This window comes from Balearica regulorum, chromosome 1 (genome assembly GCF_011004875.1).
Source record: "Balearica regulorum gibbericeps isolate bBalReg1 chromosome 1, bBalReg1.pri, whole genome shotgun sequence".
NCBI classification, from domain to species: Eukaryota; Metazoa; Chordata; class Aves; order Gruiformes; family Gruidae; genus Balearica; species Balearica regulorum.
Window position 1 is genome coordinate 94,359,128 of NC_046184.1, and position 21,018 is coordinate 94,380,145.

At 39.9% G+C, this 21,018-nt stretch overlaps 2 protein-coding genes across 2 annotated transcripts; one reads left to right on the plus strand and one right to left on the minus strand.

The window, feature by feature from the left end:
* Positions 1–64: 64 nt before the first annotated feature.
* On the minus strand, positions 65–4,108 carry RPL24 (ribosomal protein L24). The gene is made up of 6 exons (XM_075767090.1): positions 3,980–4,108; positions 3,780–3,855; positions 2,380–2,490; positions 1,237–1,373; positions 764–827; positions 65–195 (listed from the first exon to the last, which is right to left on the minus strand). Exons 1-6 carry the CDS (start codon positions 3,982–3,984, stop codon positions 115–117), a joined length of 474 nt encoding a protein of 157 aa, XP_075623205.1. The 5' UTR covers positions 3,985–4,108; the 3' UTR covers positions 65–114.
* On the plus strand, positions 4,101–19,298 carry CEP97 (centrosomal protein 97). Its single transcript, XM_075767078.1, has 11 exons — positions 4,101–4,414; positions 7,859–8,001; positions 9,342–9,500; positions 9,906–10,007; positions 10,581–10,694; positions 11,690–11,856; positions 13,120–13,284; positions 15,034–15,167; positions 15,683–16,433; positions 17,502–17,577; positions 18,308–19,298. The coding sequence occupies exons 1-11, from the start codon at positions 4,360–4,362 to the stop codon at positions 19,022–19,024; spliced, it is 2,583 nt and encodes an 860-aa protein (XP_075623193.1). The 5' UTR covers positions 4,101–4,359; the 3' UTR covers positions 19,025–19,298.
* Positions 19,299–21,018: the final 1,720 nt, after the last annotated feature.

A 21,018-nucleotide genomic window follows, 5' to 3' on the forward strand; every position in this document is an offset into this window, starting at 1 on the left:
GGTTATTTCATAGATTAATTCTCTTCAGTATATCTTCCAACAGTTGAAGAGAATATGGCACAAGTTATGGATGTTAGTCAGATGTTTATTCAGCATGACTAACAGTTTTGAAAGTTAGCGCTTTCCACCAACACGGGGAGCAGAAACCTTCACTGGTTTCACAATCTTCTGCTTAGGTGCTGCCTTTGTAGGAGCCTGTGGAGAAATAATAAAGCATGAGCAAAGAGAAGCAATTTATCTGCAGTCCTGAAAGTGTCTCTATATATTTAAGATTCTTGACAGAAGTTGGGCAATTTAAATTAATTAGAATAACAATCTATCAGATTAGAATCATGTTAATAGATTTCTTACACACATACCACTGTAAGCCTACAGCATATACGACGCCAACGCATGGGATTAATTCATAAGTAATAATTAAACAGATGCTAGCATTCATTAATACATTGTTACGAAGTTCCTAGATAGTGAAGATGTCACATCCAGACAAGTTTTTAGTGATCAAGAATTTCTGACATAAGGCCAGAAAGTTGTTTTACTGTAATATTTAGTTCTTCTGTAAAAAAAGGTTCATGCTATTCAGCTGTTTGGGTGCGTTTAGCTTTTGTACTAAAGTTTGGTCAAGGTGCTTCTAGATCAAAATAGATAAGCAAATGCTTCTTCCAAACACAAATGGGAATTTCCAAAAAGCGCTGCAACAGAATGTTGTCTTGCAACACTGTATACTCCATTTCATGATTTTTGTCCACCTATTGCAGCTTACCTTTGCAGCAGAAACAGCTGTTTTCTTGGTTGCCTGCTTAGCCTTCTTAGCTTCTTTTGCAGCCCTATTAATTCACAGAAAAAGAGGAACAGTTATTTGTGTCTGCCATTCACTGTTTCTTTGTCTCGGCACTATAAGAGCTCCCTAAGATCAAGAAAGGAATGTATTATTTCAGGTTTATCCTCTGCATTCAGTACCCTCTAGGGAGACTACGACAGAGACAGCAGAACTGTGTGCGACAAAAGTGGTATTTTGACAAAGGGAGAGGGTAAGAAGAGACCCTTCGCTGCTGCTGCTATCTCTTGCTGAGATTACTCAGTATTACCTCCAAATATACTGATTAAAAAAAAACAAAGCACCAACAAAAAAGCTTATAAAACACAGAGCTCATCTAGAGTTTAAGCTCGTGTACAAAAAGCATTATTAAACTTTGAAAAGCCTAGGATAGCTCCATTTTACCTCTGATTTCTCACCTAATAGCTTGTTCCCTCTGCGCCTTTCGTACTTCAGGCTTCTGATTTCGTTTAGCCATAATCTCAGCTAAAGATGCACCAGTGATAGCTCTCTGAAACTTAACAGCACGACGTGTGCGCTTCTTTTGTATCTCTTCCTAAAATGGCAGGAGATGGAGACAATTAGTATCACAAGACATTAAATAAAAGGCTAAAGACAATTATAGAAACCAGCTGCTATTAAGATTGAAGCTATTATAAAACTGTATGCAAAGTGAGGTACCTCACTTTGGAGGCACCTGATTTCCTGATTTGCCAAAGCAGATGAATAGCTAAAAAAGAACAATGTATTCTCCTTTGCAAAGCATAAAAAATTTTGTAAGAATGTCAGAAGTTCAGCCTTCTGTAACTCCCAGGAAAAAAATGAGGGAGGAATAAAATCTGCATTGATGGAATGTTCTAAAAGGAAGACACTTCCCATCTGTTTCAAGCGGGATCACGGTGCTGGGCAGCAGTGTAAGCCATTGAGCATCAACTTTCCTTCTCCAAACTGGTGAAAGCATAGACTTATAACACATCTGTAAGCCTTTCTAAATGTTCTTTTGCTCTTCAAGTTTAAGCAAGAGCACTGAAAATACCTCATGCTATATTCCTTATTATCTTTTTTCATGCAATGACAACTACATAGGAAAGACCTACTAAGTTACAGCCCAAAGTTTTCAAGAAGGGTACATTAAAAGTTCCCCCACCCTTTAACGCCCAAATCATCTGTTTGGAACTATGACCCACTGTATTTTCAGGTCTCTATGCTGTCATCATTCAGGAAGTTCACAAGTCTAAACTTTTAGAAAGTCTATATATTAAAGAGCATTACGCACTGTCTGTACAACTAATTTTTTAAAACATATGCTATTCACACAAGCGTTGAAATCAACTGAACCTACTGTGATTCTGAGTGAACCCTCAAAGAAGTGATATAATACAAATGCAATGCTTTTGCTGAACTGGTTAGCTTTCAGACATAAAGCAACATTGGCCAGTCATCATCCTGGTTACATGGGTCATGCTTCTGCTAAACAGCAGCATACTGAAGTCACCTCTGTTCTAACAGACTTTACCTTTTGATGGAAAACTTTAGAGCAGCGTTAGTTGGTATATACTTACTGACTGCCCTTTCTTGTGTTTGCGCCTATACAGAACAGTCCAGTTGATTTGACGGGGGTTTCTCTTGGAAAGGAATGCAGACTCACATTTTGCATTCAAGAACTGAAAAACCTGGGAAGGTAAAGTATTTTGTGTAAGCTTTGTTTCTATGAAAGGCATTATTACAGTTTACATTAGCATACCAAGTAATTATTTAATTCAGTGTTTTTCAACAGTGATGGTTTTGTATTTCTTTACACAGCTCTGACAACCCAAAATCTTAGAACGTAATTTATAAAATTTAAAGTTTGGAATTTTGTTCCATCAATTAAACTGATGTCTCACAAGGCATTCCATTATAAGGAATTTTCCAAGCCTCATTTAGTTCTCTCACAATAAAGCCTCCTGTTACAGTTTTTGTTTTCATAATACAACTAAGCAGCTTATTTTTACTGAGGAAAGTTCAAATTACCACTTGCATCCACTGCTGCACTGCATTCTAGGTGCAGCATGAACAGCCATATCTAGCATCATACTTTTCAAGTAACTACATGCTTCCTGTAAGCATGAGTCAAAAATTGGCATAAGGAACACAGAGAGACCAATATTCCACCCAACTCCTTCTTGCATAGTTACGCTAACCTCCTTGCCTAGAATAACAGGCAGAATTAGCGGGCTGATTTATTAAGAGCCATACAATTACATCTGAAGTATAAACAAATTCCCAGGAGAGCAACCGAGGATTCAGTCAGTCCATTTACTTTGCTATTATTTTGCGGGACATTCTGTACAGTAAGACCACTATACTGGGATATCCAAAACCCAAACCCGCCTTTTGTAGACAGAAATAGTGTATTTCTGACAGTCCTACCTGTATGAGATACGACAGCCCAAAAGGGCTCTCCTCCCTATTTTATCCCAATAATCCATACATGAATTATTTGCAAGTCCAGATGTTTGCTTTAGCAAATCCAACCATTAGATACAGTATGTCTAAGCAGTATTTTCTACACAACTTTGGTACTTTAGACCAGATGCTTTACGACACCCTTCCCAAATTAGAACCTAAAACCCGACTCAAAATTCCAAAGCTACAGCGCAAACACGGTTCTCCCGGGGACCAGGTCTGACGGTAGTCGCGACACCTGGACACCGACGGAAGCACCGCGATGCTATTCCCATACCGCTCAATACGAGCCGCTCAGGCAGACACTACCGCAACGCCACCGGAGACCCCGGGCAACACCGAGTTCCCCTCCGCGCCTCCAGTGCGAGGCCTTCGCTCCCCCCCAGCGCCGCGCCAGCCTCAATCAGGCCTACCGCCCTCTCCCTTCTGCAAGGCCCGCTCCTGCTCGTCCCTGCCGCCCAGCACCGCGGCTGCCCTCGCCCCATGGGACTCGCCCTGGCCTCCCCGGCCTCACCTTGCCGTCGGTGCGGGCGTAGCGGCGCCCATGGCCCGGGTAGATCTTGTACCCGCTGAAGCTGCACAGCTCGACCCTGCGCGGGAGAGAAGAGTTAGGGGAGAGAACCCGTTAGCGAAGAAGGAAGGCGCGACCCTCCAGCGGCATCCCCGCAGCGGATGGCCCCGGATGGAGCGGCGGGGAGCCCCCAAGGCTCTTACTTCATGATGGCAGCAGCTCCGAAGCGGGCGGCGGCCGGGGTGAAGAGGAAGAGAGGATGACGGGAAACGGCGTTCTGTGCGCCGCGCGCAGCATGCCGGGACGGCTCCTCCCGCGCAGCGCCTGACGGGAGGGGAGCGGGGGGCGGGGGGCAGCACGGCACAGCACGGCACAGCAGAGCTGGAAAGGTCTGCGGGGTCCTCTGTAGGAGCGCTCACGGCGGCCGCGTTTTTCACTATTCGGTTAAAATCCTACCGGGCGGCACCATATGTGGGACTTTCCGCCCTATCGAGAATAAAAGACACAATTTTCCCGTAGCTGAGCAAGGCAGCCAATCGGCGTTCGGCGCTTGGTTGCCTGGCGGCGACGGCAAGCGGGAAGCATGGCGGCGACGGGGGTTGCGGCGAGGACCGAGGCCGTCTCGCCGGCTGGAGGGGGTAAGGGGAGCACCGAAGGCCACGAGCCTACCGGGAGCTGCGCGGCCGGGTTGCAGGTGTCGGGGGCCGGCTGGGCGTTGCGCCGGCGGGGGTTTGTTTGGGTCTCCGCTGAGTGCCGGTGAGCGGCGAGGGCGCGCAGCGCACTGTGGGGGCTGTAGTACCCGGCGAGCTGTGCTCTTCCCGCGCTTGCGGGGTTCGGACTACAAGTCCCGAAAGCCCGTGCGGCCCTTGAGTGGGGCGCGGGGGGGCTCGGCTGAGGGGGAGCTGCGGCGGTACGGGGGGTGGGGGGCAGGGGCGCGCCCTCTGCTTTTGAGGGCTCGGGGGCGGCTTGGCTGCTCCCCTCTTCCCTCTCTGTGCTCTCCTCCCCGCCTGCGGCCGGCACCTGCGGTCCCTAAGTGGGGCTGGAAGCTGTCAGCATAGCGGGGGGCGAGGAGAGCGTTGTCGACGCGGCTTCCCGCTCTGGGGCAGCCTGCCCTGAGGAGCGGGGGTCGCCGCCCAGCAGCGGGTTTGGCTCTGGGCATGGGCGGGAGGAAGGGGGCGCGGAGGGGGGTTGTTCATCCTGCTGAGACCCGGGGCCCTAAGGAAGGGTTTGCCCTCTGCTTTGTAAAAGGTAGGGCAGGAGTTGAAATAAGGCCTCTTTTTTCCTATAGTGGAGGGCAGAGAGGTCTTGGAAGGCAGGGCCCCCTCTGAGGGTGCACTTTCTTGCTTCCTGCCCCCGTCCAAAAGGATGGTGCGTTATAACAATGCAAGTCTGGCTTTGAAGGCTTAAGGGCTCAGTGAGTGAGCAGAGGCCTGAGCAAAAATTGTGAGCTTCTGAGGTCTAATAAGGTACATAGCTGCCAAACGAGTAATCAGCAATTCTGAAACATTTTCCCGGGTACTGAGAGCCTGTTAGGAAAATCTCATTCCCAAAGTATTACACCAATGAGTCTTTATAGTATGAAATCATATTAACTTTGTTAAGATACATATATATATAGTTCACGCTGTATGCTGAATAGTAATGCATAAGCAAGAAAACTAAAGTACCCCAGCTCATTACAAGGAGGAGAAGGACAGACCCCCTTGAAATAGGGACATTTGCTCCACTGAATCTTAAAGCTGCCCACAAAGGATAAAGGATAGCCCCAGATAACCAAGGTAGCGTCAGCATCCTAGCTTCTCTAACACCACTGTGAAACTATCCCATTTCCTGGAATTGTAGATAAGTATATCAAGACTGACTCCAGGGATGTCTAGGCCCATAGAGAAGCAGGTGGATGATGATGCCATAGAAATATAGTTTCTTTGCAAATGGTAGTGTGTGTGTTTTAAGTAGCAAATCATGTTGTACCTGAATGCTTGAAAAGTATGAGAACCGTGTGTAAAACCACATTCCAGGTGCCTCAGTTTGAATGAGACGCCTCATGTGCATGAATAGAAGGATTACTTTTGTAATTCTATACTGTGGGTCCTAGCCTCCCTCCTTGGTCAGTGTGGGCCAGTTGTGAATTTTTGTAACAAGCCCTTGGATAAATGGGCCAATGCGAAATTTCTCTATTTAGTTAAAGTAACCAATTGGTTGCAGAGGTGGTCACTTAAGTGAGAAACATGCAGTACCTTCTCCCTAAACATGCAAAGACAGGAGTGTGACTATTTCTGGTACTGCTGGCTCTGCATTACCACTCTTCAGAGCTCTTCAGGTGGCTGTGGATTTGAGAAGCAATGGAAATGTAGTAAGTGACATCAGAGATGCTTCTTAGAAAAGCGTATTCTCTTGTTGACAAAATGATACACAAAAGATGTTTGTCTCCATCCTTAGCATAACTACAGCCTAAAAACCTGCAAACTGCAAGAATATTAATACATAGTGCATGTTGGGGTAAGAATATTTTCCTGGAACATGCAGCTGAAAAAGGCAGCATTATTTACTGAGCAGATAGTAAGAGAAGAGCAAACACTAGAATGGTGTATGTATGTAAAACACACAGCAGAGGCTTAATGTCTGAAAATTATTATTAGCAGGTGTCACAGTGAGTACCCAATGATTCAAGTTCCCTGTAGATGGCAAATGTTTTCCTTTAAACTTTATATAGTAACAGTTTTTGCATGAAACATTTTATTTGTGTGTTCTATTAATTAAATGATATGCTAGGCTATTTACAATTTGCTCCTGCCCAAATGTCAGCAGTACTGTAGTATGGCTATATGAATGGGTTCTTTGTTCTGACTTTTCACTAGGTACTTTGCTGGAATATGGGACACTTATAGTGTCATATTAAGTTTGGGGACACCAGCACCAAAATCCCAAGGCAAGATGTACTCGGGGATTTGGCCAGTGAAGTCCTGGAGTGGAATCTTTGGCTCTGAATTAGACACATGCCCTACCCAATAAGTTAAGACAGTTAAATACTTAAGATTAGGTTTTGCAGCGGCCAAACTGCTAAAAGGGAGCATGTCTTAAAATATCTGAGGAAGTTTTGAAGGGAGGGTTGAATCTTAAGTTTGTTTCTTCTCTGAAATTTAAGCATCCAACTGCTGACAACAGAGAGGTGTCGGTTTTGGTTTCACAGGCTGAAACCCCTGCTTCAAGTTTGCACCTGGAGTGCACTTTAAAAAAAAAAAAAAAGTGTACGCTAATAATATTTTTCCTTGGCCAAAAGGAAGAGGAGAAAACTGCAGGCTTTTATTCAATGGTCTAGCTTTTTGAAGACTTGCTCATGATAAGGCTGTTTATTTTCCTCTGACTGAGGACTAATCACATGGGTGTTTCACATTTGTGAGTTAAGTGCCCTAACCTTCAAGTACTTTAGCAAGGTGTTTGATGGAACTTTATAGGAAGGTGAAGTTTGTAGGTTTGCATCCTGATCAGGTTTCCCACGTAAGGATGGATGTTGCTTATCCTTTTTCCAGACTCCTCCCCTCTTTAAATTGTTTTTTAGTGACAGGTATGGTTGCTGTGAGTGTGTAGAGTGTGATTCTACAGATGTGTGCTAGGCATGTTCTGGGTTTGTCTACATGCAGGAATTTAGATAGAGTGCCTACACATAGGTAGTTGTCAAGCTGCTCAAAACTTGAAATCTTTGAAGAATTTAAAAATTTAGGGGCTTTTGAAATTTGGGGTTTTGAGGATCACACCTTTAAATTTAGCTACTGATATTTTGCCCTGCTGCCCACTTCAGAGGCTCTGTTACTGACTTTACCAGAATTCTACCAGAATTCTTTATAGGATGGGGTCTGGAATCCATATCTTCCAGTAACTGGATCAGTTACTCTAATGTGTTTGGTCTGAAGTAATGTGCTTCAGTTTTGCGTGGAAAAGAAAGTTAATTTGTATTTGCAAACTAGCTGCATGCATTATAAAACAAATGTGTTTATCTTGCTTTGCTTTTTCAGAATATGTTCTCATATAGAAATTGTTGACTTGGGACTCTTTTTTTTTTTTTTTCTCCTTTTTCTTCTAAGGTTTGGTAGTCAACTGGTCAGGTCAAGGATTGCAAAAACTGGGTCCAACCTTACCCTGTGATGCTGATACTCACACTCTGATACTGGACAAAAACCAGATAATTAAATTGGAACACTTGGAGAAATGCAGGAATCTGATGCAGGTCAGTGTTACCTGACTTGAATTTGCTATGAAATAATGGTACTGTGATGCCAGTTAAAATACTTCTGCTTTAAGGCCATAATATGTTATTGAAATAAGTTATAACTTACTGTCTTCACAGGAAGATAAACAATGGCTAACTAAAATAGAAAGCTTTGTTTTCAGTGTAGCTCTGCAGTTGACAGTGGGAGAGGCTGTTTTGCTGGTTACCTAGGTAACTAAAAATGAACTAAATAAATTCTGATGGGGGAAGGGGAGATCATAAGAACACTTAGAAAAGTCACTGATAAGCCAAATTTTGATACTTGATAGCTTTTGAATGCTTGAGCTTTGTAACCTTAAAATTAACTTTGTTTTACCTTTCCTCTGTGTGATTGTAAACATGCAGACTTACATACAGGACTCTAGTCTGCATTTGGGTTTCAGAACTCTTCACAGAGGAAGCAGATTAGTAGCCTTAATTTACAGGGAAGAAAAAAAAGAAAGCCATGGGGATTAGCTTAAAATAGAAATAGCAGATTAAAAAAAGTTAAGTGGGAGGGATCTATGTAGTCTTGTTAACATATCGATTCATGGAGGCCCTGATGGTGCTAGTACTTACCCTTAATTTTAATACTAGCAGCAGTCCGTTTAAGTTCATGAGGCTATTAGTGATAACAATGTTAAGCCTGTGCATGGTGCTTGCAAAAATCAGAGTATTAATGCCTCCAGGACAAAGCTGTACAAGTCCGTGTTAATTATTGCTGAAAGTGCCTCCAGATAGACTTGAAGCCACCAAAGAGCTTCTAGAGACAGGCTAAATTGAGACAGAAGAGGTGGTTTCTACAACAAACCTTCACCAGTCTGCCAGCTTGGTAGTCATGTTATTACTGTGTATGTCTAATGAGGATTTATCCTTTAAAAAGCTTGTGATTTATGGGCCTGTTAGCATTGGACCTTTTTGAGAATCATGTGAAATATATTTTGTCCTCTGCCATATTGATAGTAAGTATGATTTTTACACCAGGAATGGTGCAACAATTTGCACAATGATTTGGCAATTCTGATTTTAAAATCTTACTTTCATATGACACGATTCCTCATTCATTATCCTTTATTTGGCTGTTGCTAGGAGGATTTCCTCTTAAGTTTGCAGAGTGAGTTGGGAAGACTACTTTCTTTGATCAGTAACTTATTTCCTGGCTCTTGCAGTTTTTTGTATCTGTGTTACTTGCTTGGAAATGGAATATGTAGATTGAAGAAGTTCCTGTTGGATTAGATTTTTAACCACTAAAAATAAAAGCCTATTCTGTCTGTACAGTGTAATAGTTAAAACTGTTTCTTTTGTATGTCAATCTGCAGCTCTCTGTAGCCAACAATCGTTTGGTGCGAATGATGGGTGTAGCAAAACTGACTAAGCTCCGGGTGCTAAACTTGCCTCATAATAGTATTGGGTATGTGGAAGGGCTGAAGGATTTGGTGCACCTGGAATGGCTGAACTTGGCAGGAAATAACCTTAAGGTAAAGTATTTAGTCTTCATAAAATTTCCAGAATCTAGTGTTGTAGAAATTTGGAAAATGCTGCAAAGAAATCTGAATATGTTTCTGGTTTTGATTGGAACAAACGCTGAAGTTTTGCATTTACTGGTTTGTGAAATAGAAGAGGGAAATTCTTCTGGACAAGAATTTTCTAGGAAAAAAATAAAAGGTTTGATATCAAAATGTAACAAGAATTGGGAAATAGTCTCCAAAATAGGAAAAGAATTATCATATTTAAAATGAAACCATGTAAAAACATGGGCTTTGTTTTGGGTTACTTATCCAGTGTTTTTTAGCTTTCAAAACAATTTATAATCATTGATATCTAGTTTTATTTAATGACTGAGGAAGAGTTACTGTGAGTAATTAACTTCTTTATTTTTGTAGGCCATTGAACAAATCAATTCCTGTCTATCCCTTCAGCATCTTGATTTGTCAGACAATAACATAGCTCAATTAGGCGATCTCTCCAAGCTTACGTCGCTGAAGGTAGATGCTATTTTATCTCTGATTTTGTTACATTCTTTGCATAAAGAAATCTGCTTTGAAAATTGCTGCCTTTTAAAGCATTCATTATTCATACATTAGCTCTTAAAGTATTTTAATTAATCACTATAATTTCTGGAGGAAAATGTGTAAGAATTCTTTTCCTTGTTCTCAAGTTGTAGGAACTGAGGCAGTGCTTTTTCTATAACCATTCTAATGAGTTTGACAAAGATAACATGGTGAGATCTTGTTCATAGCTCTCGATTCTCTTGTCTCATGTCATGAATCAAAACAAAATACAGTGTTAACTCTTTCAGCATGAACACTGCAGAGAAAAAAATGTTTCTAAATATGTTTTTTGTAACCGTGACTACAGTTCTGCATTTTAAAATGCAAAGATTTTGCTCTAAAATATAAAAATTAGTTTTCCCTTCTGCAATAAATAAAAATAATTTTGATGATATCAGAAAGCCTCAATTATAGTTCTTTTGTGTATATTGTGCAGGTATTGCCTGAACAAAAAATGTGAGGATTTTGATCAAACGTACATTTCATCACTGCATTTTTATTTTATAGACTCTCTTGCTACATGGAAATATTATAACTTCACTTCGCACTGCCCCTGTTTGCCTACCTCAGAATCTGACTGTTTTTTCTTTGGCAGAAAATGAAATCAGAGACTTAAATGAGGTAAGATATAGAAGATACATCACCTTGTCTTTAGGTAGACTGAAAGCAGCTAATTGGATAATTCTTTTGAGGATGTGACTGAAAATGGGCTCTGCTCTTTAAAACAACCCATGTTGATAGAAGTAACTTTTAATAGTTTATATGTAATACCTATACTTGCATTAGTTGCACAAGCCTTGCATTAGATTTGTTGCACTATACTTGCATTAGATGCCTTTTACAATTTGTCCTTGAAGGAAACTTTGCCTTTTTTATTTTATGTTTTTATATTAGTCAAGGATGTCAGAAGTATGCTTTAAGGACTAAAATTCATAGAGAGCTTTTCATGATTGAAGGTTGAAAGCTGAGCTGATTAGCTGCTGCAGAGGGCTTCTGCAGCTGCTGTGTTTAGAACAGAGGTTTGAATTGTGCTTGTTGCAACTAAACACTTTTGGGCCCGTGCCTTATTTTATCTATTTCTCAAATGATATATGAAAGAAATAAATATTCTACCTGTGACTTTTGTCTCTATTTTTGGTGTGGTTTGGTTTGGTTTTGTTTGGTTTTTTTAATATAAGTAGCAGCCAAAACTATCAGTTTGACTTCCATGTTGGAAGGAAAATCTTATTTTGGTAATACATTTTTCTTCAAAGCCGGACAGTGTTTCTCCAGCTTTTTGGCTTGCCTTTTTTTTTGGTCAAAATCTCAAAACTTGTTGTAGTGAACTGGAATCTTAGAAATACGATACTTTTCTATACATAAAGCCTCATTCCCAGATTTCAAGAGAAGGTAATACTTTCTAAGGGCTGTAGTTATTACAGGAGAATTGATGGGAAAATGGCAGCAGTTGATAGAAGGTCTTTTGAAGATGCTCATGTTCAAAAAGCAAATGTGATTTTCATTGTACTTGTAATTATTTGTGTGAGATGTCTATCTGTAACTAGGAGAAGTGTGGTGTGTTCTGTAAGCATTTAATGGGTTCTGTTCAGTTAACAAATATATCTTGTTTTCTCAAGGTTTCTTTCCTGGCCTCTCTTCGTCAATTGGAACAGTTGTCCATTATGAACAATCCTTGTGTGATGGCCACACCTTCCATCCCTGGCTTTGACTACAGGCCGTATATTGTCAGCTGGTGTCTGAACCTTAAAGTTCTTGATGGATATGTGATTTCTCAGAAGGAGAGGTAACATAGTAGTATTAAATCTCTGAAATTATTAAATAAAGTTTGGCTAAGCTGAAATTGCATTTTTAGATAATAAAAAAATGGAAAAGTGTTAATGATCTGAAATTCTCTTTGTCTTGGTAATGGCCATATGAGATAGAGGCCAATTAGCAGTGTTACTTTTGCTAAATTTTTCATCTGCTACACTGGAATTATTATGTAAGATCACAAGTTTATTTAAGTAGAAATATAAAGTTAAGTTTCTGTTTTGTTACTCAACTCACAGTAGCACTTCTACAAAGCAGCAGCAAAGACTGTGGTAGCAATTTATCAATTGTCTATTATCCCTTCCAAGCTTACAGCCCGTTTGACTTTGCAGAGTGAGACAATCAGCAGATATTAAAGCTATTGTCTTGGGGACAGCTCAAACGTGCCCTTTTATAAAGGGCTTGACTTGCATGTGCATTTCTAGATCTGGCATTTTTTTGTATCAGTCAAATATTATTTTGGTCAAATCACTTGTATCATTGTGGTCATTCTATCACTATGATATCTGTATGACAATAGAGATGTCTTCTTAAAGTACTCTATATCAGAACAGTCCAAGCATAAACATTATCCAGTATAAACACATTCTAGTCCAATACGTTAACATATTCCAGGACATAAATGCCTTTTTTTCCCTGTTACTAAAATAAAAAGCTGCCTTTTTGGTCAAAGGTAAACCAATCCTGTTTTTGTTTCATCATAACATATTATGACTTTCCCAAAAAGTTGCCTGTAAGAGTTCTAGATATTTTTTTTCATGACTAATGGGTTTTTCTCTATCAACTGTATAATTATATATGCACACATTATACTAAATATTCTCAGGTTGAAGATCATTTAATGTAAAAACAGATTTCCATTGTTGAATACTTCCAGCAAGATTAGTTCCCTATGGCTATTCTGCATGTTTGTGTGAACTTTTCTGTGAAAACTTTGCTGATAATTTCATTGACACAAATGTGTTTTCAGTGGTCAAAGACTACATGCAGATAAAGCAGAGACTGCACAGTGTTGGTCAGAGGTTTTTTTTTGTTTCATTGATGCTTATGTGACAGAATACTTTATTCATTATCCTGGTAATGAAATTCCCAGTTCCTCTGGGCACTGCTCATGTTCCAAGTTTTGATTAGATTTGTAGATTAACTCTTAAGTACCTATTAGAACAATAGTAATCAAAGGAAAGTTAGGGGCTTTATGCCATGCATTAATGGTGACCATTTTCCCTCTTCCTAACAGTTTGAAAGCAGAATGGCTCTACAGTCAAGGTAAAGGAAGATCATACCGACCTGGGCAGCATGTTCAGCTGGTCCAGTACTTGGCTACTGTTTGTCCTCTTATATCTACATATGGTCTCCAGACTGAAGAGGATGCCAAACTGGAAAAAATACTGAGTAAGCAAAGGTGAGAACTTCTTGTTTCTCTATTGTTAGAGAATGTGATTAAGAACATATTATTATGTTGTCTTATGTGTTAGATATGTTTCCTTTTAAGTATTGCAAAGCAACAGTGAGTGCTGGAGATAGGAAGAGTCATGGAGGTGCAGGATGTGTTCTAGAGGGGAATGAGAGGCAAAACAGCAGCAGGAGTGTTTTCCTGCTTGCTGGGCCACCTAGGTGTGAATTTTCTGTATTTTTCAGTCTATGCTCTGTAGGACATTGAAGGTGATTTGTGTTAGGATTGTGATTAAAATAAACTACCCACTGAGATTTTTTTTGCCACAGAGAAAGTGAGGAAGACCTCAAAAAGGAGCTTAGATTAACTTTTGTTCTAATTGTAAATGAAGAATGTTGTGGTACACTGAATTAGCCACTGTGATACAGTGAATTAGCCACTTTTTTGTTGTTAGCGTGTCCTTTCTTGGCTTTAAAGTTAAGGTTGTCCTTTGAGGTACGCTGTTCCCAGTGATGCACTTGATGATCTCTGTGTCTGGCATCTTGGGTCTGTCAGCAGAGGCCTCTGTAGAGCCTGCTGGTCCTGCCAGGGGTAGCCGGTTTGCTAAGTTCTATGCAAATAGATCAGGAGAGTTACTGTGGTGCACTTTCCTCCCATGAAAAGCTGAACTAATTAGGATTAAAAGCCAGAAAACATTACAATACAGGTATTCCTGTTCCCCAGGACTTACTGACAAACTTTTGTTGCAGAAAGATCAGAGCCTGTTCCTTTGAGCTGAGTCTTCTGCTATGTTAATGGCATAGTGTGGGTAGAAAGTTGGGCAACAAAAGCCATGTGGTAAGCAGAAGGACGGCATCTCATCAAAAGGGATGGAAACCTGGGAGCATCTGGAAGGAGCTACTGCATACTTTATCAGTGTAGATTGATCTGCAGGAGGAAATTACAGAAATGTTAGGGCCATTTCAGAGGAGAAGGTACAATAAAAGCATATTAACGTTGGAATTTCCAGCTAAGTGCTCTGACATTCATGTGATGTTTCTGGGGAAAACATAACTCTTTAAAAATTAAAAAAAAAACAAACAAACCCAACAAACAAAACAAAACCTCACCAAAAAAAGACCCCACCCATATATATACACACAAACATATATAGATGATTTTTAAGGCAGTTTGACTTTCTGACATCTACTTCATGATCTTTGAATTTAGCTGGGCTGAAACAAACTGTATGTTTTCTCAGTTTGTAAAGGATGATTTTACATTTGTGACAATGTTTGTTGATTTGTATTAGGATTTTGTCCCTTTAGTAACAGGGATACCTTTTCCTTGATTCAGTCATTTTCAAGTGTAAAAGACACTCCCTCCATTCCTCAAACTTCTCTGTGCATACAAACATAATGTATCCTGCAGTAGACACTTAAGATATCTGCAGTCCTTCTTTGTGTGTAGAAATTCTTTATGGTTTTCAGTCTATAGGCAGAATTGCATGTTGGATTTTTTCTTTTTTTTTTTTTTTTTGTACATGTAACGAAGAAAAAGAGGCAGGAGGAAGGGGAACGGGAGCAGTCTGTGCAATCCCCTACTTTGTGAGTAGTCCTGTTAGTATCTTGTAGGTGTAGGGGTCTGCAGAACTAGGCTCTTGTTTTAGAATGGTTTGATCACTTTGATTACTTGAAAGTAGTTTATAGTTTCTTTTAGATGTCTTCTGTACCAAAAAAGCTTAAAATAAATATAAAATCTGTTGAACTTTGTGCTTAGGCTCCACCAGAGGCAGTTGATGCATCAAAACCAAAACGAAGGACCACCTACATCTTCTACTCCCAACAAAATGCTACCAGTTACTTATGAACACAGCAGTCCAGCCCAGCCACCACAGATAGTTCTTGAAAGTGGTAAGAAGCTAATCTGCACCTGTGATCTACCCTATGGAAATAAGTAGATATTTTTTTTAACATGTTATCTTTGTGGAGAGAATTTCAGAACAAAGCTCTGTTATTATTTTATTCTATTGATTTATTTTGTTTTGTTTTTTGAGATTTACAATTGAAGCTATACTTTGTTTTCTAGAAATACATTCCATGCTTGTTCATGTCTTGAAATGCTAGTAAGATTGTTAGGTGAAAAGCACAATCCAACAAACTGAAGAGTTACCTGATAAAAGTGTAACTTCTCCAGGAAGGCACAGTTTGTGCAATTTACTGTACCCAGTATTTGCCAAGTTTGTGGATGTTACTGTGATAAGTAGTTACTGTTCTTATTGTTATATAGAAGTAATGCTTATCATTACTGGCATTTTAGATCTTCTTACACACCCAGGTTCTAACTATCTAAACCAAATTGTGAAATAAAAGAAGATATGTTACTGAAATATTATGACACTTTTGAATATGGCTTTCTGCCTATCTAGAACCTATCGTCCAGAAGAATTCTTGGGTTGGACCAAGTGCAAATGATGATCATTCCTATGCAGTAAAGAACACTTTTCTTCTTGAAAGAAGTTTTCGCAAGGAGCTATACCTTGAAGATATACAGACAGATGAAGACAAACTAAACAGCAGCCTTTTATCCTCAGAGTCTACTTTCATGCCAGTTGCTTCAGGATTGTCTCCAGTGTCTCCTACTTCAGACCTGAAGCTACATGGAATCAATTTGGGCCTAGAAGATGATGATACAGTGATTGAATGTGTGAGAGAGATTAATAGCAGAGAAACAGCTAACAAGCAAGAAGCTTCATGTATTACAGGAGAGCACTCCAGCAGAACAGTGGGAAGCATGGAATCTCAAGAGAATATCAAAGAGAGTATGCTGTTGACCTCTGATCCAGTAACAGCGAGCCTGACGGCTAATACTAGCAACTCTTCAGCATCTTCTGAAGACCAAGGTCTGCATAGTCGCCCCAGCACCTCAGTGGGTGCTGAATCGGGAGTTACAACTCTCTGTCTTGACCAGAGGGCAGGAGAAAGTTCTGATGCATTAGCTGTTGTTGATAAAGGTGCAGGTGAACTACAAAGAATGACTAAAGCAGCTACCAAGCTTCAAGCCTGCTGGAGAGGATTTTATACAAGGAACTACCATCCCAGGGCCAAGGAAGTGCGGTATGAAATTCGGCTAAAAAGAATGCAGGAGCATATCATTTGCTTAACTGATGAAATAGAAAAGTAAGTTCAGGTCATGCTGCGTATTTTAAAATCTGAATGAATATAACCAGATATAACTGGGTCTTGATATAACTACTTACTGTAGAACCTAGCATCGGTAATAGAAAACTGTGATTACAGTAGACGATTGCTTCCTTTAAGAAAAGCACAGTCATGCACATCGTTGTTCATACTTTCAAAGTGCCTTCTATGAGTGGGTTGGGTTAGAATAAATTTTTATGTTCCTTGATTAGCAGGACTTGCATGTTTCACTGCATAACCAAAATAGAAATTGCTAAGTGTGATTTTTTTTTTTTCGCTTGTCTCCTAGCAGTTACAGAGTCTGAAAATGAAGCGTCTGTATTTAGAGTCATTCCTCTGTTATTGATTTATTGATGAAAAGAAGGATTCTCTCTCTGTCTTGCATGATACAATTTTAAAATGCAGTTCTGTGCTTGATTCTGGGTTTTTGATCCTATGAATCCACGTTTTGGGGGAGATCATTATCAAAGTCTCTCAATTTGTAAGATATAAATTGCAGAGTTAGTTAATATCTTTCAGGATCAGCCTGGGAACTGGTGGTCTGACAGGCTCTTTTCTGTCACTATCGCAAGTGACAAAAGTTCTGTGAATCAAGTTGAGCCCTCAGTGAACCTCTAGAAATTCTCAATTCTTACACATCTTGCCCGCATCCAAGTGATATCAGCGGGGAGAGCATAATTTGAAATGAAGAAGCACTGTTTTGGGGTTTGCTTTTTTGTGTGTGTGTGTGCAGGAAAAAGAAGCACATCTACTTAAAATGAAGAGCTCAGGTTCAGCTTACAAAAAGACACTTAAAGTATTAGCAAGTCAATAAATGTGCTGCAGCAAAAGGAAGAAGAATCTTTAATGTAACTCTGAAAAAGAAACTTGAAGTCAGCAGCTGGATATTGATGGCAAGCCAGACTGCAGTAATGTCTTAACGTTAGGCTCTGTTGTATCTTTCAAGAGTGCTGTTATATAAATAGGCATTTTTATGTATTCTTGTTGATCTTGTTACCCAAATGTTGCTTATTTAAGCTGCATAAATTTGGATGTGTGTTCTTGCAGACTAAGAAAAGAAAGAGAGGAAGATAAGATTCAGAGGCTTGTACAGGAGGAAGCTGTCAGATTTCTCTGGAACCAGGTAAATAGTTTTAATTCTCTTATTTTCCTGCTTACATATGAATGTGAAAGGCATTATTTCATACTGTAGATCCTGAAGAGGTAGTCAATATGGTTCATTTTTTCCAATGATGAATTAGGGGGCTTATTAGAATCTGATTGCCATCTAGTTTGCTATGCTGGTATTCTGGTGGAAAGTAACATTCAGAAGTATTAGCACAATAACACTGGTATTGTTACCAAAGGCTAAATTATAGGCTGATGCGAGAAGGAGGGCAAAATGCAAGGAAAGCTAAATAAACATAGCAGAAGTGCGAAACATGATGTGACAGCTTGACACCACTTCATTTGCCCTGAGCATCTCGCAGTGTTGCTTGTGAGCAACTCATTTCTAAAGCAGAAAAGCTGTATTAATACATCTTCTAATAAGCTATTCTTCAAAAAAATAAGACTAATTATTTTCTTAAGTGTAAGATAAAGGTTCCCTATCCTTTCTGTTTTCAAGAGCAGGCTCCTTTTTCTTCAGGTATTTGAACTGGGAGGCTTGTGTGCTCTGTCACTGTTGGGCATCTAGGTTTAAAACCCATTATTTAACAGTGGGAAGAACATATTTTCCCTAAAGATATAGCAAACCTTTTGTTAGTTTACTTGGTCTTAAGTTTTATACTAGATTTTTGTTGCAAGAAATACTCTAGAAACCAAAGTACTTTCTTAATTGCATTTCATAATGAAATCCTCTCTATACTTTACAGGTTAAATCCCTTCAACAGTGGCAGCTTTCAGTGACACAAAATGTAGGTGCCACTTGGCAACCTGGGATCCCTTCAGCTGGTACTTTCTGTCCATCCGAGCCATCTACTCGATCATCCGCGCTTGAGCAAGGAGCCCCACCAGCTGTTAGTTCTGCTTGGTTAGTTCCAGCTAGTGATGTTCTTCAGGAAAAGTCTTTGTTGCAGTTCCCAGATTCTGGTTTTCATTCTTCCATGGCTGATCAGACTCATGCCAGTGACTTTTGTAGCTCTGAAAAGAGTTTAACAGAAGGGACTGAGAGCTCTCTTTCAATGGAAACTGTCAAACAATGTGGCCATTCTGTTTCATCGTATTCCTCAGATGTAGAGGATGGCTGTGGGAAATGTGGGCAAAGTAAAGAGAGCTCTAGTAATGAGCAGGACAACGGACTAATACAACAGTATTTGGAATCTGTTCAGCAGCTGGAAGAGGCTGATGAAGGAACACATTGCAATGATGAAACAGACGGTAGCTGGCCACCGATCGCTGTTTCAGCAGAAAGCCAAGGTTCTTCATTTGACACTGTCTCTGTAGACCTCCCTCAAGATACATCTTCCCCTGCCCGCAGTGAAATCAGTCAGGCACCAGAAAGCTGCAAACTGAATTCAGGAATGGTAGAAGGGAAGCAAACGGACTGCGATTCTTCATTTCAGATGCTGCATGTTGGGATAGCTGTGTAGTAGGCTCAGTTTCACAAAGGCCTAGGGATTCCATTTCACTTCCCTTTCTCTTTTTTCCATTTATATAAAACTGATTTTTCATGTGTGCTGTTTTAGACTTTGACTCATGTTATCAATTAATGTTTTAATTGTTATTTTATTGATGTTGCTGAGAACTGACACTAACTATGCTAATTTGAAATAAGCAAAGTTCTCAGTGACAGTCATTATGCACTTTATTTTCAGACATAAACCCGATATCCTAATACCTGGCTTCCATTAAATTAATTCTGAAGATTGGGCATGTTGTTGGGGAGCATGTTTGCTGTAAATTCACTGCAGTGAATGTGTTAGTAAGTCTTTGAATTTTTTTCTAAAAAGCAGGATTGAATTCTTACTTTGCAAAGAGAAGGAAACAATATGGGAAGAAACAGAGTCAATATAGGCAGCGTGTGCGTGTATGGATACAACCTAATGAGAAAGATGAAAGTAGTTGCCTTTCGGACTTCTTCTGACTTTAACAAGAGTAGTTTGATTAGTGTTTCAAAGCTGCATTCCATGAAACCAGTGTCCAAGTCAGTAACTTCTTTTTATCATTTACTTGAAGCTACTGGCTAGGAATTAGGTCATTCACATACACACTGAAACAAGAACTTACAGGATTCAGACCTTAGGGACCTTCAAACAAACTTTGACCTTTGTTTGCCCTGGGTTGAATTTCCCTGCTTTCTCAGGTAAGACTCAAAGTGTAACCAGTAGCAGCCTTTACTAAATAAGAATTTCAAAAGGGCATGTGAAGTTCTTCAGCAGCAAACTTGGTGACATGTGTTTTGCCTCCACAAGGATGCTAATGTCATTTTGGGATTTGGATCTGCATGGCTTTCAAGACATTAGTGCATTTGATGGATCACAGCTACTTCTATCCACAGGTATAAATATTAAAAGCAAATGCCATGACTTAAAATTATTTCTTGATATCTCTCTTGGGTTTTTTGTTTGTTTTTATTTTTTTCTCTGTATGCCTAGTATTTGACATTCTAATTAGATGTGGATAAAAGCTGTATTTCTTCCCTGTTGGCAAATGTGCTAATTTATCTAGGCTGTGCTTTCCACTTAAACACTGGGTAAGCAGTAGGGTTTGTATCTTGCCTAGCTGTTGCCATATTGGTTTTTTTAATGGAAAAACATCAGGTATCTTAGTATACTGCAAACGTTGCAAGGGAAATCTGTTTTGCCATGTAATTTGTGATGGACACTAGTAAAATAAAAGTTGATGTTGTGACTTCTAGGGGTCAGTTCAGTTTGCTAATACTGCATTTTGCAATGTGTACTGGAAGGCCAGTGTTTCAGTAGTTTGTTAGTATTAATTTCTCAAATACAAAGACACATGCATATTATAATTCTGTGTAGCCATAGGTTACCTTCTGGTGCTATGGTGTCATTAAAATCAGCTAGTGCTGTTTTAAAGTGACTCTTATGGCCATATTACCATGTAAAATAATTTAAATTTTGTAAACGCTTTGGTTGCTTGTCTGCTTTTAGGTTCTGAGCTGAAATTTACCACTACTCAGGAGTTTGGCATGAGGCCAGTATCCGCTTGAGGCCTCAAAATAGCCTTTATTTAGGACATAAATGGTGTATTGGCCTTGTACCAGACATCTGCCCAGTGGTGAAGTTCACCTTGGAAGAATAAATCTTGCCGCTGTGTATAGAGTAGCCATCACCTCTTTTTCCTCACCCCCCAAAAAAAAAAGTTCTAGGGCACTAACTTTTCTCCAAAGTGCCGTCATTGCAGTCAAGCTGACATTTGACTGTGCCTTGCATACATGACAGTGTTTAAAAAAAAAAACAACCCAAAAACAAACCAAAAAACAAGGAGGCGGTAGATTCTTAATGTGCTATCTTTCTAACTCAGTCTAGTTACAGCATGTTTGTAGCATAACCATATTCATAATTAGATCTTAGAGCATGAGTGTGCTTGGGTATTGAAAGTGGTACAGGTGTATTAATGTATC

Bases quoted from the DNA above. Each gene is read 5' to 3' on its own strand.
- CEP97 (XM_075767078.1), top strand. From the start codon at position 4,360: ATGGCGGCGACGGGGGTTGCGGCGAGGACCGAGGCCGTCTCGCCGGCT. The intron at 4,415-7,858 runs GTAAGGGGAGCA...TTTTCTTCTAAG, and splicing joins CGTCTCGCCGGCTGGAGGGG to GTTTGGTAGTCAACTGGTCA. The intron at 10,008-10,580 runs GTAGATGCTATT...TTTATTTTATAG, and splicing joins CCAAGCTTACGTCGCTGAAG to ACTCTCTTGCTACATGGAAA.
- RPL24 (XM_075767090.1), bottom strand. The intron at 2,491-3,779 runs GTGAGGCCGGGG...TTACCTTCCCAG, and splicing joins ACGCCCGCACCGACGGCAAG to GTTTTTCAGTTCTTGAATGC. The intron at 828-1,236 runs GTGAGAAATCAG...GTGAATTAATAG, and splicing joins CAGAGGGAACAAGCTATTAG to GGCTGCAAAAGAAGCTAAGA.